The sequence below is a fragment of the Diuraphis noxia genome, unplaced genomic scaffold (assembly GCF_037042655.1).
Source record: "Diuraphis noxia isolate RWA-SAM2 unplaced genomic scaffold, SU_Dnox_SAM2 contig0006, whole genome shotgun sequence".
Classification (NCBI taxonomy): domain Eukaryota; kingdom Metazoa; phylum Arthropoda; class Insecta; order Hemiptera; family Aphididae; genus Diuraphis; species Diuraphis noxia.
Genome location: NW_028301716.1, coordinates 2,373,492 through 2,387,729, shown reverse-complemented (window position 1 = coordinate 2,387,729; position 14,238 = coordinate 2,373,492). Strand labels below are relative to the sequence as shown.

The window sequence follows — 14,238 nt, the reverse complement described above, 5'->3', positions numbered from 1 at the left end:
TGATGACGGTATATGTTCAGAATGATACACAAAACGATGACGGTAACAATGGCTATGAACGGTCGGTCGGTAGTTAACGTGGTGAGTCGGACGGTAGGCCGAACGGTACTGGTCATAGGTGCCGGGCGGCCTGCATACTGCAGCAACGCATTTGCCGATATGAACCGGGACGCCGTATAACTGCTTCACGTTCCGAACATACCGGCCTCCTTGAAAGTAGCGACCTTCAATTGGATAGTGGCAAAGGGCACAGCTTAACCACGGGACGACGTAGAACGGTGCCGTTGGCCAACTTGACATCAGCGACCCGGGTTATGGCATCCGTTCATGGGTAAACTTCCACGATACGCGCGGTTTTCCACGTGAGGGCTGGTGATGGTTCTTTGATTAGAACAAGTTGACCCACCTGGAGGTCTATGGCTATTTTCAGCCATTTTTTGCGTGGTTGCAACGTTGTTAAATACTCCCGCTGCCATCTTTGCCAGAAGTGTTGTTGGATTTGTTTGACCAGTGTCCATCGTTGTCGCAAGCTGACGGAGACCGGACGATCTTCGTTGTCTGGTACTGGTATCTTAGCCGGCGGTCCCATCGATATAAAATGGCCAGCGGTTAACGGCGTGTAATCATTGGGGTCTGACGATAATGCACCTAGGGGTAGTGAGTTTAGAGACGCTTCTACTCGATGCAAAATGGTGTTCAGCTCTTCGTATGTCAGTATTTGATCTTGTATGACTCTTCTCAACAATGTTTTCGCCGACTTAACAGCTGCTTCCCACATTCCACCCATGTGAGGGGCTGATAGTGGATTAAAATGCCATGTTATCTGCTTCTCAGTTACATGACGCGTGTAGGCCTGCGAACTGATGATGTCATGAACTTCACTCAGATACCGTTGAGTACCAGTAAAATTCGTGCCACAGTCACTATGCATGTCCGAACATTGCCCTCGACGTGCGAGAAACCGATCTAGAGCTGCCATGAACGTCGGTGTAGAAAGGTCCGATGCGAGTTCCAAATGCACTGCGGTGGTTGACATGCACACAAGGACGCACAAATATGCTTTTGTTATGCGAAGTTTTCGTAACAGTGCGGCCTTTACATTAAAAGGACCTGCAAAGTCTACGCCGGTTTTATTAAAGGCCTTTACGTGGTCCAAACGCGCACGTGGAAGGTTCCCCATAAATGGCTATGGGGACCGAGGACTAGCTCGGAAGCAAGGTATGCAACGATGTATTCTCTTTCGGATAACACCTCGCACCGATATTATCCAAAAGGACTGTTGCAGAATGTTTTGTACTGCGTTGGGACCTGGATGGCAATTACTACGGTGCACGTAGTCAATCAGAACTGCCGTCAAGCGAGCTTCTTTGGGCAAAAGCACTGGGTATTTTCCATTGTAGGACAAATCTGAATGTCGCAGGCGTCCTCCCACTCGAAGTAGATTCTGTTTGTCCAAAAAAGGGGCCAATGTCCGTAACTTTATGGAACACTTACGGTGGTTCCGCAGGTTTTCTATCTCTTCTGCGAAGAAAACTCTTTGCGTCCAGTGAACCAGAGCCCACATCGCATTGGTTGTCTCCACTGTGGCGGGTGGAACAGCTTTATCTGGCACGGCCTTCTTCCGTAAACAATCGCGCATTCGAAGCCAGTAAGAAGTTAAACGCAGAATTTTAGGCCAATTGTCCGATTGATATAGGAGTGGGCATTCGGTTATGGTTTCAGTAGTCATCAGTGTAACTATTTTGGTCTCAACGTGTTCATTTTTTTCGTTCTCATCTGATGCGATTATGTCGATTTTAGGCCATAACTCCTCTGGTTTCTTCAGATAGTCTGGCCCCATCCACCACATGGTATGGTTGACTAATTCTCCTGGGGTCAAACCACGCGATGCACAGTCTGCCGGATTATGTGCAGTTGGCACGTGTCTCCATGTATCTGGTGACGTCATATGCTGTATCTGGGCAACACGGTTTGCTACAAAAGTTTTTAGTTTCGAAGTTGGTGTTTTTATCCATGCTAGAGCTACTGTTGAGTCCGACCAGGCAGTGGTGCGGCTTATCTGTAATGTAGTTAGGTTGGTACGCACATAAGTGTAACGAGCTGTGACTTTATCTATATTTACTTATGAGTCCCTGGTAGTAATATCATAATAATAATGCTGGAGAGCAGCGGCGTAGTGCTAATAATAGTCATAATACATCTGACACTATATATCTCACTACTCATATAAATATTCTATATTATATTATATATAAATAGGCCACGCAGGAATTGTGTGTTTTATGGAGATCGTGTTACAATGTTTTATATAAGGAACATCCGGTTAACTGTCCGTGTAACCACAAGCCACAGTCACACGCACCATATATGGCCATGAGAGTTACGTAACATAGATATGACCACTGGAGTAGGGACTAGGGATTTCTCTACGAGAGGAGCTCGTAGACCGTACGATAGTCAGACGAACTTACCAACAACTAGCGACTGGAAGCTGAACACACTAGAAGTCACATCTCGTTATTACCATTAAATAAATTAATTGAACTTAGTCATTTTTTCAATATTATTAATTATTGGACTTGTAATAAATAAAATATTATTCAAAAAACATCAAGTGTTGATTATTCCATTCAACTTCTTGACAATCCTAGAAGGGCTCGTTACATAAGTGATAACTCGAGCGAGGAGTAGTGCTCCGCATAATTCCAATCTGGGAATGGACAACTTTTTTTCGGGTGCTACTTTTGATTTGCCCATTAGAAGCTGACAATGCATGGTCCCGTCTGGTCTTCGAGCTAAGATGTACACAGCAGCGGCGTAGGCAATCTCCGAGCTGTCGCAAAATCCATGTAGTTCGTAGGTCGATCCGGTGCAAGTAACTTGTCGTCGCACTCGTACTTGTCCTATTATTAGTGGTAATTCATTGTGATAACACTTCCAAGCATCCATCGCGTCTTGGGGCAATGGGTCATCCCATCCAACACCCAGTGACCATAAATATTTCATAAGCTTCTTGAGATGAGTGGTTACAGGCGCTAACAGCCCAATAGGGTCGTAAATACGCGCGATTTCCGATAAAATATGACGTTTGCTAAACTGTATAGAATTCGTTTGGTGTTGATAGGTTAATACGTCACTATTTGGCTCCCACTTTAAACCAAGTACTTTGGTAAACTCAATTTCACCTCCGTTAAACGTAACGTCTTGGTTTTGTCGATGTTCTTTGGGTAAGGCGTCTAATACCTTAGCCGAGTTACTGGACCATTTACGTAGTTCAAACTGCCCATTCTTTAGAACTTTTATGAGATTTTGTTGAAGTCGAAGCGCACTTTCTACACAGTCGGCACCAGTGACCACATCGTCCACATACAGATCGTTACGCAGAACTCGTTGAACATCGGAAAACAAGTAGAATATTACGACAGTTTTGGAAATCTACCACCACCACTGGAACTACAATCGTACCTCAGCGGATGTAAAATACAATATAATTACACTAGGCATCAACGTTATAACACATATAATTGTGGTCATTTGTGTTTGAAATTTTTATCATGTACACGATAACATTAAACGGCAATTCCAGCGAAATGTCTTGTGATATTTTCCCGCCGTTAGAAGTACAAAATACCTCTCAGCTGTGTCTTTTAAGCCTGCAAACACATAATTCTATACCAAACGTAGAATCGGATTGCAATACAATAGGTTTTCACGATTCACTCGGAAAATGTGTGACTGTGACTATACCTACGGGATCGTACGAAATAACTAACTTGGAGTCGATGATTCAAAAACTATTACCGAATCATGTTACTTTGTTTCAACTCAAGGCCGATGGAAGCACATTGAAATGCTCGATGACGTGTAGTCATGATGTTGATTTCACTATTGAACATAATATATCGAAAATATTAAGGTTTGAGAATAAAGTTTATTCTGCCAAGACACTACACGAATCTGAACGGATAGTCAACATAATGAAAGTTAACTGTATAAAAATAGATTGCAATCTAATTTCTGGTTCATTCAGTAATGGTATACCGAGCCAGACTATACACGAGTTTTTCCCTTCTTCACCGCCTGGACATAAAATCATAGAAGTCCCAAAACATTTAGTTTTCTACCGGCTTAATTCTTCGTCTATAAGTAAAGTGAATATAGTACTAAGAGATAAAGATAATAATTTGATCAATTTAAGAGGGGAGCCAATCACAGTTCGTATACAAATTAAACATTAAAATGGCTATTAAGTTCAACAGCTATATAAAAAGAAATGCTATCAAGAGTCGCTACAGTTCTACTAACAAGATTAATACGTCGAGACGTACGCCGATTGTAAAGAAACTAACAAAGAACAATCTATCATTTCTACGGTCTTTAAAAGTTCTATAATCATGGATGACATGTATTTGGATGTGGCCGGCGGATATGAAGATGAATGCAAAATAACTCAAATGCAGTACCACTCTTTCCTCCCCTATTCTTCAACAGCTTTATCCAATAACGACGAAATTAGAATATCCATTCAAAATATGGACGCTTACACTCTCCCCTGCGAGAGCTATCTCTATATTGAAGGTAAATTAAATATACCGGCAGATATTGCATCATATGCGAACGAAATTAATGCGAACAAAATTAATTTTACAAATAATGGTTTGGCATTTTTGTTTTCTGAAATCCGGTATGAAATTAACGGTGTTGAAATACAAAAATTAAAATCTTCTGGAATATCATCGAGTCTTAAAGGGTTTTGCTCACACACACCGAATGAATTAAACAATCTAAAAAATGCTGCTTGGGACGTAGAAATGAATGTCAGTGAAAATAAAAATTTCACGTTAAATAACAAATTTGCTGGTTGTATCCCGCTCAAATACTTGTTAGGATTTTGTGAAGATTATAAAAAAATACTACTCAACTGCAACCAACAAATCATTTTAAACAGATCGTCTACGGACTCTGATGCGTTGTACGTTTCCGAGACCACTGCGAATGACAATAAAGAAAAACTCAAAAAAGTAGTGATTGAGCTGAGTAAAATTATTTGGAAGATGCCGGTTATCAGGGTGAGTGACAAAGAAAAAATAAAACTATTAAAAGTATTAGACTCTCGTAAACAACTTTCGTGTGCGTTCAGAAATTGGGACTTGTGCGAATATCCGGTTCTCCCTCAGAACACTTCTCATTCGTGGACGGTTAAATCGAGCAGTTTGCTCGAGAAACCCAGATTTGCATTAATTGGCTTTCAAACAGATCGAAAAAATAATTTATTTAATCCGTCTGGACGATTCGATCACTGTTACCTGAAAAACCTTAAAATACATCTAAATTCTGAGGTGTATCCATACGAAGATTTCCGTTCAGATTTCACAAACAACGTTACGGCCATTTTATATAAAGCATATACAGATTTCCAAAAATCATACTACGATAGAGAATATAGTGAGCCTCTACTGTCAAAAACCATTTTTGAACAATACGTACCAATCATAGTCGTAGATTTATCACGACAAAACGACAACGTAAAATCGTCGACTGTTGATTTACGCATCGAGTTCGAAACAGGCAAAGCCATTCCAGCGAAGACTGCAGCTTATTGTCTAATTTTACACGATAAAATTATAACTTATAACCCTTTTAATGGCGATGTAAGGAAATTGTAAATAGTTTGTAAATAAAAATACTTTTTTTAAACACCACGTTGTTTTTTATTATCATCGACCAAAGCCACAATAAAAATGTAAGTATAAAATATTACATTTTTTTTTTTTTATTAATGTACCAAAGTCACAATAAAATATTACATAATTAATTATTTTCCAAAACTCAATCTACGGCTTGCTATTTCCCTTTCACGTGCTACGAATGCTCTTGTCTTAGGTCTGCTGACTTCAGGCTAAAAAAAAAATGTTTTTGTTTAGTATAAAATAATATGCAAAAATATGTTTGTATTACCTCAATTTTTGCCGAATAAGATAACCAGCCTCTTGCTAATTGTTTGAGTGCTTTGATTTTCAAATCTGCTATTAAGCAAGTACCTGCGACTGGAATACATTCTTTCAGTTTCCTAACTTCGATGCGGTTCAAATAATCTTCAACATCGGTTATGGCTGTATCTTTAGATAACGGCATTTCCTTTCCGAGAAACATTGAAATCTTACATGCCTGATCCAATGCAGTGGGCCGTGTGTACATTGTTTTCATCTGAATAACTTCTTCAATGGCACCACTTAACTGTAAGATCCTTGCAACATTCCCTTTTGTCAACTGCACATTCTGGTCTTGAAGCAAACATTTGATTGACAGTATGTTGTTGCCGTTGCACTCTTCGATTGACATCAATTTAAACTCCTCTAACAGTAAATGTGATGGTAGTGAAAAATTGATGTTTTTAAGTAATACATTAAGCGATTCATATAAGTCCACACTCATTTTTACACATTGCATGTTACTTGTAATACATACAACACAATTTAACAAGAAATCCTGATCTAGACCTATATTTATAAAAATATTATCATCCACGAAAAAAGTCGAACAGTCGATAAGTTGACTAGCCATTATGATGGATCAAACGCACAAAATTGTCACTTCTTGAAGAGCGGGTTACGACTGACTTGTCCTATGCTCGTGTCACACGTTTTATGCAGTGCTGCCGTGTGGAGCGGGGATTAATCCCTACTCTATCCTTTATGGTGGGGATATGTATAACGAAATGAATAACACACATGTTATGATATAAAGAATATTTATTATCATCATTAATAAGATATTATTAAATAAAAAATTAATTTCGTATTCCTCTGAGTTGATTGAGACTTGCCGTCTGTTTAGTCAAACAAAGATGGGAGGGATGGTGAAAATCTGTTAAAGTAAGTCGGCCCATCGTTCTCGTCAACAGCCTGTAATAAAAATTTATCAATATCCGTTTATCAAGTAAATAATGTGTGTATTACCATAGGTTTGATTTTCCGAATTGGTGCCCTCGTTGGTAAACTTGAACGTGTTGAAAAGTATTCTCGAAACCCCCTTTCCTCGTCAGCACCCTAAAAATAAAATGACGGTTAACTCGAGAAAAATATTTTTTTTTTTTTAATTTTTAAGTTACCAGTGACTGTGATAAATCGTTTTCGTCATGTATAATCGACGGTGACAAAATTGAGTATCTTGGTGGCGATATGTCAACGTTAAAAGCTTCCGTTTTATTCTGTAATAAAAATAAGTAATCATGATACGAAAATTTTAACTATCGAAATATTTAAATAAATTTTCATACATTTATAGAGTTATTCAGCTTTTCCATCCATTTGATTGTCAGCTGTTCAGTTGCGAGTAATTTTATCTGATGTATGAAACTCTGTTTGTTTTTCGGTATATGGCTTGTGATTAATTCGGCATGAATTCCTTTTGTTATTGAAACTACTTCTTCAAGTTTCGCTGATTTATCAACATTAAAATCGGTTTTAAGGTAGTCGGTTATTTGATCGATTTGATTTAAAATAATAGGTCGTGTGATGGCGATTTTCATTGTTATGGTTTCAAGAATTGTGCTCTCTAAAACTTGAATTGTCATAAGATCTCTTCGATTTAATATAGTTCTACATCCGTCTATTTTTTTAGACTTGTTATGGATTTTACACACAACACAAAATAAAATGTACGCACCAATTGAAGATTAAAATAATGAATGTATTTTTATTAAAATTGGTAGTAAAAATCTTAAGTATAGCTACAAATTGTTAATCGGACACTGGTTATTCTACGACTGTCTGACTCCCCTGTGTGTTGTCGTGACGGTGCTCCGTCTCACATAAAGAAAACCCTTATTCAGCGGTTCCCACGGTAGCAACGTCGTACGACACACACTCTGCATTATCGTTGTAATAAAATATGTGTTAATATATGTTAATAACATATATAGATATATAAAACTAAAATATGTACCATTTAGGGGTTCTTAACACCCCCCAGACTAAATGAGACACGGGGGTCCAATGACCACAGTGTTTCACTCAAATTAAAAGTTTCTGTAAAGTTTCGAATTTTCTGTTATTTGGGGGTCAGCTCAGTTTGACAATAAAATAATAAAAATAATAAAAAAAAAAATAATAAAAGAAAATAATTTATACTTGGATATCCTGAATACCATTAGATTATTCTGCTTCTGGTATTTCAGGGTTGTATAGTTTTGTGACATTTTTTCTTAATCTAAGACCTAATATACTAGTTGTTAATATTGTTAGTATTACAATAATATAAATGAAAATAACATGAATGTTAATATTAAAAATTAATGAAGGTTCAGCCAATGTATGTGAAAGTTTATTTAACTCAACTGCTTTATTAGTTAGTTGGTTCAAATTTTGAATTAGGATTTTATTTGTAAGGTTTTGAGGAATAATTGTTTTGACTTTATCTGTCAATGTGTGTAACAGTTCATTCCTAGAATTTACTGGTATAATGTCTGAATGAACTTCCCTACTAGGTTTGTTATTAGAAAATAATATAGAGTTTCTGAGATTGATTTTACAAGATGGGGGTATAGTTATTCTGCCCACGCCCTCAATTTCTATCTTGGAATTTCTTATTGGATTTGTGCAAGTGACGGTACCTACTTCCAGTTGGGTGTAATAGATCCATGAATTAGTTTGCACCAACTGATGCCATATAGGGGTTTTTAAGGAAATGAATTTGAACTTGCAATTGTCTGGATTAAATTGGTTATTCACTAGTAATGAAACTACACATACATCCGATTCTGCACAATGTTGGATATGTTGATTACCTCTACAAACTCTATAGGGATTTAATGTTATACATTCTCCCCATTTTACGTTATCTAAAACAATAAAATTCTCATTGTCACTGCTTACACCTAAATAATCTATTTCAGGGTCAACTAAGAAAATATTTTGTTCACTGTGGATTATAGGTAAAGGTATCGGGTGGTATATATTGTATTCTTCACTGGAAATTAGTGGAATTTCTATTACATAGATAAGATAGTTGTCTTTAAAGAATATAGTTTTTTCAGAGATTCGGAGAATATCATTAAGAGATTCTGTATTTACTTCCAATGGAAAAGTATTTCCAATCGGCAAGTCTGCCTTAATTTCAAGAAGTTCTTTAATAATATGCTGTGGGGTAAAGACACTAGTGTGAATTTTTCCATCTAAGGCTGTGTTTATTATAGAGATAAGGTTCTGTGTTTCATAAGCGTACTTATTTAATACTAGTTCAAATAGTAATGATTGTTCTAATACTTTGGTTCTGAACGCCAATTTATTAAGGTTTTGGATAGTAGTATTTGCTTGTGCTTGTAGGTACTGGAGGTTTTGTTCTACCTTTTGTTGTTGAAGTTCTAATTGTTGTGTAGAGTGATTTACTTCTGCTTGTAGGAACCTGATTTTCTCTGGAATATTGTTTTTGCTAAGTACTTTGCTTCTGTTTAGTTCTGTTATTTGATTTATAATGAATTCAACATCAATCTTTGAGCATACACCGTACAGAACGTTGGCCACACGCCTGAAGGTTTGCCCCAATCCCCGTCGAACTTTATTACCACCATTACCAATTGCTAACATTAGACTTCTGTGATTAGCTTCGATCTCGTTTAAATATGGCAAAGTCGCTCTAGAAAATTGTTGTATAAACAGAGAGCAAATCTCCTCAATTTCCACACTACCAAATCTGTTGTTCATATTTTTACAAATGGTCGTAGTTGCTTCATAGTGAGCCATGATGACATGGTATTTTGAAATTAATAATTGTACATCCAAGGAGATTACCAATTCCCAATTAACATGTGACAATCTGGCTACTCCATTTGACTCATAATAGATCCCTTGTTGGTTCTTGAATGACGTTAGATTGAATACTTGGTAATGATTTTTATGGTCCAAATCATTGATAGAAGGTTCTGTGATGCTTATTGAAATTAGGCTGAGTCTGAAACATAGTTATGTTCTTTCATGAATTTGTTTTAAAAGGTTCCGGTGTACCTTTACAGGTTTGTTTCTCTTAAGTATCGTAACATTTGGTGAATCTGGTTGGATATCTACTATGGGGTAAGGACCTAACCATTTTGGAGCTAGTTTTCCCTTACGGGCCTTGTCTTGTATTAGGACTCTATCCCCTTCAGCAAGATTTAAAGGTGCTATTGATTTATCATAACGCTCTTTAGATTTGTGTTTGCTTTCCAATAGCTCTGCTCTCGCTAATTTATGAGCTTCCTGCAGTTGTTTCTTCATCTCAAAGTGATAATCCTCATAGTTGTATTGAGGTTCTGGGTCTCGAGTGAATGAATGAGGAACTGTTATTTCATTACCATAAACTAATTGATATGGTTGAAATTTGGTTGCTGTATGTACGGTCGAATTATGACAGAACATCGCGAATGGAACATAAGTGTCCCAATTTTGAGGATCTTTGTCAACAAAACTTCGTAAGTAATCTCCTAATGTTCTGTGGCTACGCTCTAGAGAGCCATGGATTTGAGGATGATATGGTGTGGTTGAAATTTGTTTGATCTTTAGGAGTTGACATACTTCTCTGAATACGTGGCTCAGAAATTACGTTCCACAGTCTGTGACAAGACTTTTCGGAAGTCCATGTAAGCACACAAATTGGGTTACAAAATGGTATGCTACCGTGTTTGCTTCATGATTTATCATGGGGACTGCCCATGCAAATTTAGAAAGGTCATCTTGAAGAGTTAAGATGAATATATTTCCTTTATGAGATTTAGGAAATGGTCCTACAATATCCATGAAAATTTTCTCAAAGGGTCTGGAAGCGGTTGTGGTAATAACCATTGGTTCTTTTACTGATCGATTTGGTATTTTCTGACGTTGGCAAGTTTCGCAGGAAAGGATATATGTTTTGAACATCTGTCTCATTCCCTTCCAGTGATGTTGTTGTAATATTCTTTGATATGTCCGATTTATTCCTTGATGTCCCCCCAAAGGAGTTTCGTGGAATTCTCGAATGATTCGTAACTGGTTTTCTTCCGTTAACCGTTCTTGTGTCACGATTTGTATTTCTATTTCCGAATTTCGGAACGTGTAGTATAACATGCTCCGGACGGTTTCCCATTTAATGCCGTCCCGATCTATCACTAAACGCGGACAAGCAAGTCGCATGACTTTCCGCTCTTGGCAAATTTTCTTGAGATTCTGAAGACTTTGAAAAATATCTGCGCAGGTCGGCTTTTGCCAGAACTTTTCTTTAGTAATGAGGAAGAATATGTTTCTGTCTGCTATTTCTAGTGATGCTACCTCGGTAACCTTTTTCTGTAGTCTACGTAGCTGTGCTAGGTTGCCAAATTTTCTTCTCATTTGTACGGCTATTCCGTGTGTCATCTCGAAATCCGCCGAAACGCCACATACCAAGGAAATGTTATGATCCATTTCGAATATATTCCCTGATACTTCGCTAATCTTTTTAGTTGGTTTCTTAAGACTGGAATCTGCTTGCAGAAATTCCTGATAATTTTCGGAAATTTGTATTTCTCCCGAAGAACTAGCTTGATGAGTGTTTTGAGCATTCGGAGTATCGGAAGTTTCTGATGGTTCTGAATTGTCTGGATATTTTGAATTCTCTGCAGCTTTCGAGGATCTGGTGACGACTTGATTTATTCGACTTAAAGCATCTGCATTTGTGTTATTAGCGCCAGGTTTGTAATGAATGGTGTATTGGTGTTCCTCCAATTTTAAACGCCACCGCGTTAGCCGTGAACCTGGGTCCTTTAGGTTGAACAGCCACACCAATGCCCGATGGTCTGTTATAATGTTGAACTGTTGGCCAAAAAGGTACGGCCGAAAAGTTTTAACTCCCCATACTATGCTTGCTAATTCTTTTTCGGTCGTATTGTAGTTTATTTCAGCTTTATTCAATGTTCTGGATGCATAAGCAATTGGTAGGTCCTTCCCAATGGGTCCCTGAGAAAGTACACAACCAATTGCGTAGTTGCTGGCGTCACAGGTAAGATTGAACGGTCTAGTGAAATCTGGGTACTGAAGGATCGGATAATTTATTAGAAGGGTTTTCAGTTTTTCGAATGACTGTTGACATAGATCACTCCACTTTAATGGCTCATCCCTTTTTAGTAACGAAGTTAGTGGTTTAGCTATCTGTCCATAATTTTGAATGAAACGTCTATAATACCCAGAGAGTCCCAAGAACGATTTAATACATTTTACGTTTTGGGGTATTGGAAAATTCTGAACACACTCAACCAATTTCGAGTCAGGCTTAACGCCTTCGTCAGTAATTTGATGTCCTAAATAAGTGACCTCTTTCCTCAGAAATTCGCATTTCAAGGGCTGTAGTTTTAAATTGAATTGTCTAAGCCTTTCCAAAATTTCTGTAAGTTTTTGTGAATGATCTGGGAGGTCTTTAGCATAAATAATGATGTCATCAAGATATACTAATGCTTTTAACCCATTCAGGCCTGAGAGTACTTTGTTCATCGTCCTCTGGAATGTTCCGGGGGCACCTTTTAGACCAAACGGCATCCGCAAAAATTCGAAATGGCCTTTATCCGTGGAGAAGGCTGTCTTTTCGCGGTCTGCCGGGTTCATTGGTACCTGATGATATCCTTGAGCTAAATCGAGCGTACTATAGTATTTGGACTTTCCTAATTGGTCCAGGATGTCCGTAATATTGGGAAGTGGAAAAGCATCCCCCACTGTAACTTGATTGAGTCGTCGAAAATCAACGCATACTCGATATTTTTCAACACCGTTAACATCCGGTTTATTTGGAACAACCAAAAGAGTCGCGTTCCATGGAGAATCACTAGGAGCAATTACACCTTCTCGTTCTAAAATCTCCATTTGTTCTGTTATTTCTTGCCGATGTCGCTGGAGTAATCGGTATGGTTTTTCATGAATTGGATGAACGGCTCCAGAAGTTTTGATTTCGTGAGTCACGGTGTTTGTCGCAGTGATTTTATCCCCTTCCAATTGAAACACATCAAAGTATTCCTCACAAATGGTAAGCAATGAAGATTTTTCTTCGGAGTTTAAATGATCTGTTCGTAGGGCTGAGTGTAAGCGAGAAATTCTGTTTCCATCAACACAAGGTTCCGTATTATCTGAGATTTGTGATAAGTGCAAATTAGCTTCGTTGAAATCTTCATGCTCGAGTTGCTCTAGCTCAGGAATTTGAAGTTGAACTTGACTGTCTGTTGGATTAATAAGTGGAACGTATATAAGATGATTTCTTACTGTGGTGACACAATTTCCACAGGTGATGGCATTCGTAATGCTTTGACTAGAAATTAAAATAGTTGAATCCTCTGTTTTGTTGGGAGCTGGAATGGCAACGAGAGTTTGTGTTCTTGGTAGTATTGTTAAGTTACAAAGAGGAGGAAGGATTAATTCTTTTGACTGGTAGTTGATTATGGTTCCTTGTCCGATAATAAATGGTTTGCCTAAGATTCCTTCATTTGGTACTGGGAAATCGGATTTAACCACTTCGAATTCAACACGTCTTCGTTCACCTCCAATTTGAAGTTCGATAGTGACGGATCCTAGAGTCATCACAAAAGTATCTGTTATTCCCTTGAGTTCGTACACGGTATGGTCGTATACCATTACTTCATCGCGCAATGCTGAGAGTTTGATTAAATTTAAGTCACTGCCAGAGTCAATTAAAAATTTGGGATCTGTTGGAATGGTCTGAGGGCTTTGACACTGTACATGATCTTGTTCAATTTTCTGACGAGCTGTATTATTTTAGATAGTCCTGTGAATGAGATTGCGGCTGTTTTCATGCTTCCTACCTAGCGCCCGCCGTCGGCTCCCGACTGTGAAGAGTTTTTCGAGTTTTGTGAGGTAGTCGATGTAGATTCTGCGGATCGCTTTGAAGTCACGTATTTTAATTTCCTACACTCCTCCTTGGTGTGACCTGGTTTCTTGCAATAACGGCAAGTAATCGTACTAACGGTCGCTTTTTGGGGATTCTGATGTTTTTGAACATTATTGGGCTTAGCTTGGAGAGACCTGCAGTCTCTGGCCCAATGTCCCATTTTCCCACAATGGAAACAAGGAGTACTAGGTTTCTTTGTGTGCGTTTTTCCATTGTTTTGTTTGACAGAAGATTCATAAAAACGCTTGGACTCGTCGAGTGATTTTCTCACCCTTTCCTCTTCTCGTGCAGCTTGAATCGCTTTTTCAAGGGTTGGTGGATTTCGGGCCTTAATGAAATCTTTCAATTTTCCCAATCCTTCTA

General features: G+C 38.2%; 6 protein-coding genes and 1 pseudogene across 6 annotated transcripts; 1 reads left to right on the top strand and 6 right to left on the bottom strand.

Moving 5' to 3' along the window:
• Positions 1-325: 325 nt before the first annotated feature.
• LOC149054530 (uncharacterized) lies at positions 326-1,180 on the bottom strand. Its single transcript, XM_089230111.1, has one exon. It carries the CDS (start codon positions 1,178-1,180, stop codon positions 326-328), a length of 855 nt encoding a protein of 284 aa, XP_089086237.1.
• A 6-nt stretch (positions 1,181-1,186) lies between these two features.
• On the bottom strand, positions 1,187-1,948 carry LOC149054529 (uncharacterized). The gene has a single exon (XM_089230110.1). It carries the CDS (start codon positions 1,946-1,948, stop codon positions 1,187-1,189), a length of 762 nt encoding a protein of 253 aa, XP_089086236.1.
• Positions 1,949-2,610: 662 nt separating this feature from the next.
• Positions 2,611-3,534, bottom strand: LOC149054528 (uncharacterized). The gene is made up of 2 exons (XM_089230109.1): positions 3,496-3,534; positions 2,611-3,435 (listed from the first exon to the last, which is right to left on the bottom strand). Exons 1-2 carry the CDS (start codon positions 3,532-3,534, stop codon positions 2,611-2,613), a joined length of 864 nt encoding a protein of 287 aa, XP_089086235.1.
• Positions 3,535-4,394: 860 nt separating this feature from the next.
• LOC149054527 (uncharacterized) lies at positions 4,395-5,666 on the top strand. The gene has a single exon (XM_089230108.1). The coding sequence runs from the start codon at positions 4,395-4,397 to the stop codon at positions 5,664-5,666; it is 1,272 nt and encodes a 423-aa protein (XP_089086234.1).
• Positions 5,667-5,765: 99 nt separating this feature from the next.
• LOC149054526 (uncharacterized) lies at positions 5,766-6,564 on the bottom strand. The gene is made up of 2 exons (XM_089230088.1): positions 5,959-6,564; positions 5,766-5,899 (listed from the first exon to the last, which is right to left on the bottom strand). Exons 1-2 carry the CDS (start codon positions 6,562-6,564, stop codon positions 5,816-5,818), a joined length of 690 nt encoding a protein of 229 aa, XP_089086214.1. The 3' UTR covers positions 5,766-5,815.
• A 142-nt stretch (positions 6,565-6,706) lies between these two features.
• Positions 6,707-7,892, bottom strand: LOC149054525 (uncharacterized). Its single transcript, XM_089230091.1, has 4 exons — positions 7,280-7,892; positions 7,112-7,210; positions 6,960-7,049; positions 6,707-6,905 (listed from the first exon to the last, which is right to left on the bottom strand). Exons 1-4 carry the CDS (start codon positions 7,574-7,576, stop codon positions 6,834-6,836), a joined length of 558 nt encoding a protein of 185 aa, XP_089086217.1. The 5' UTR covers positions 7,577-7,892; the 3' UTR covers positions 6,707-6,833.
• A 234-nt stretch (positions 7,893-8,126) lies between these two features.
• Positions 8,127-9,812, bottom strand: LOC149054524 (uncharacterized; annotated as a pseudogene).
• Positions 9,813-14,238: the final 4,426 nt, after the last annotated feature.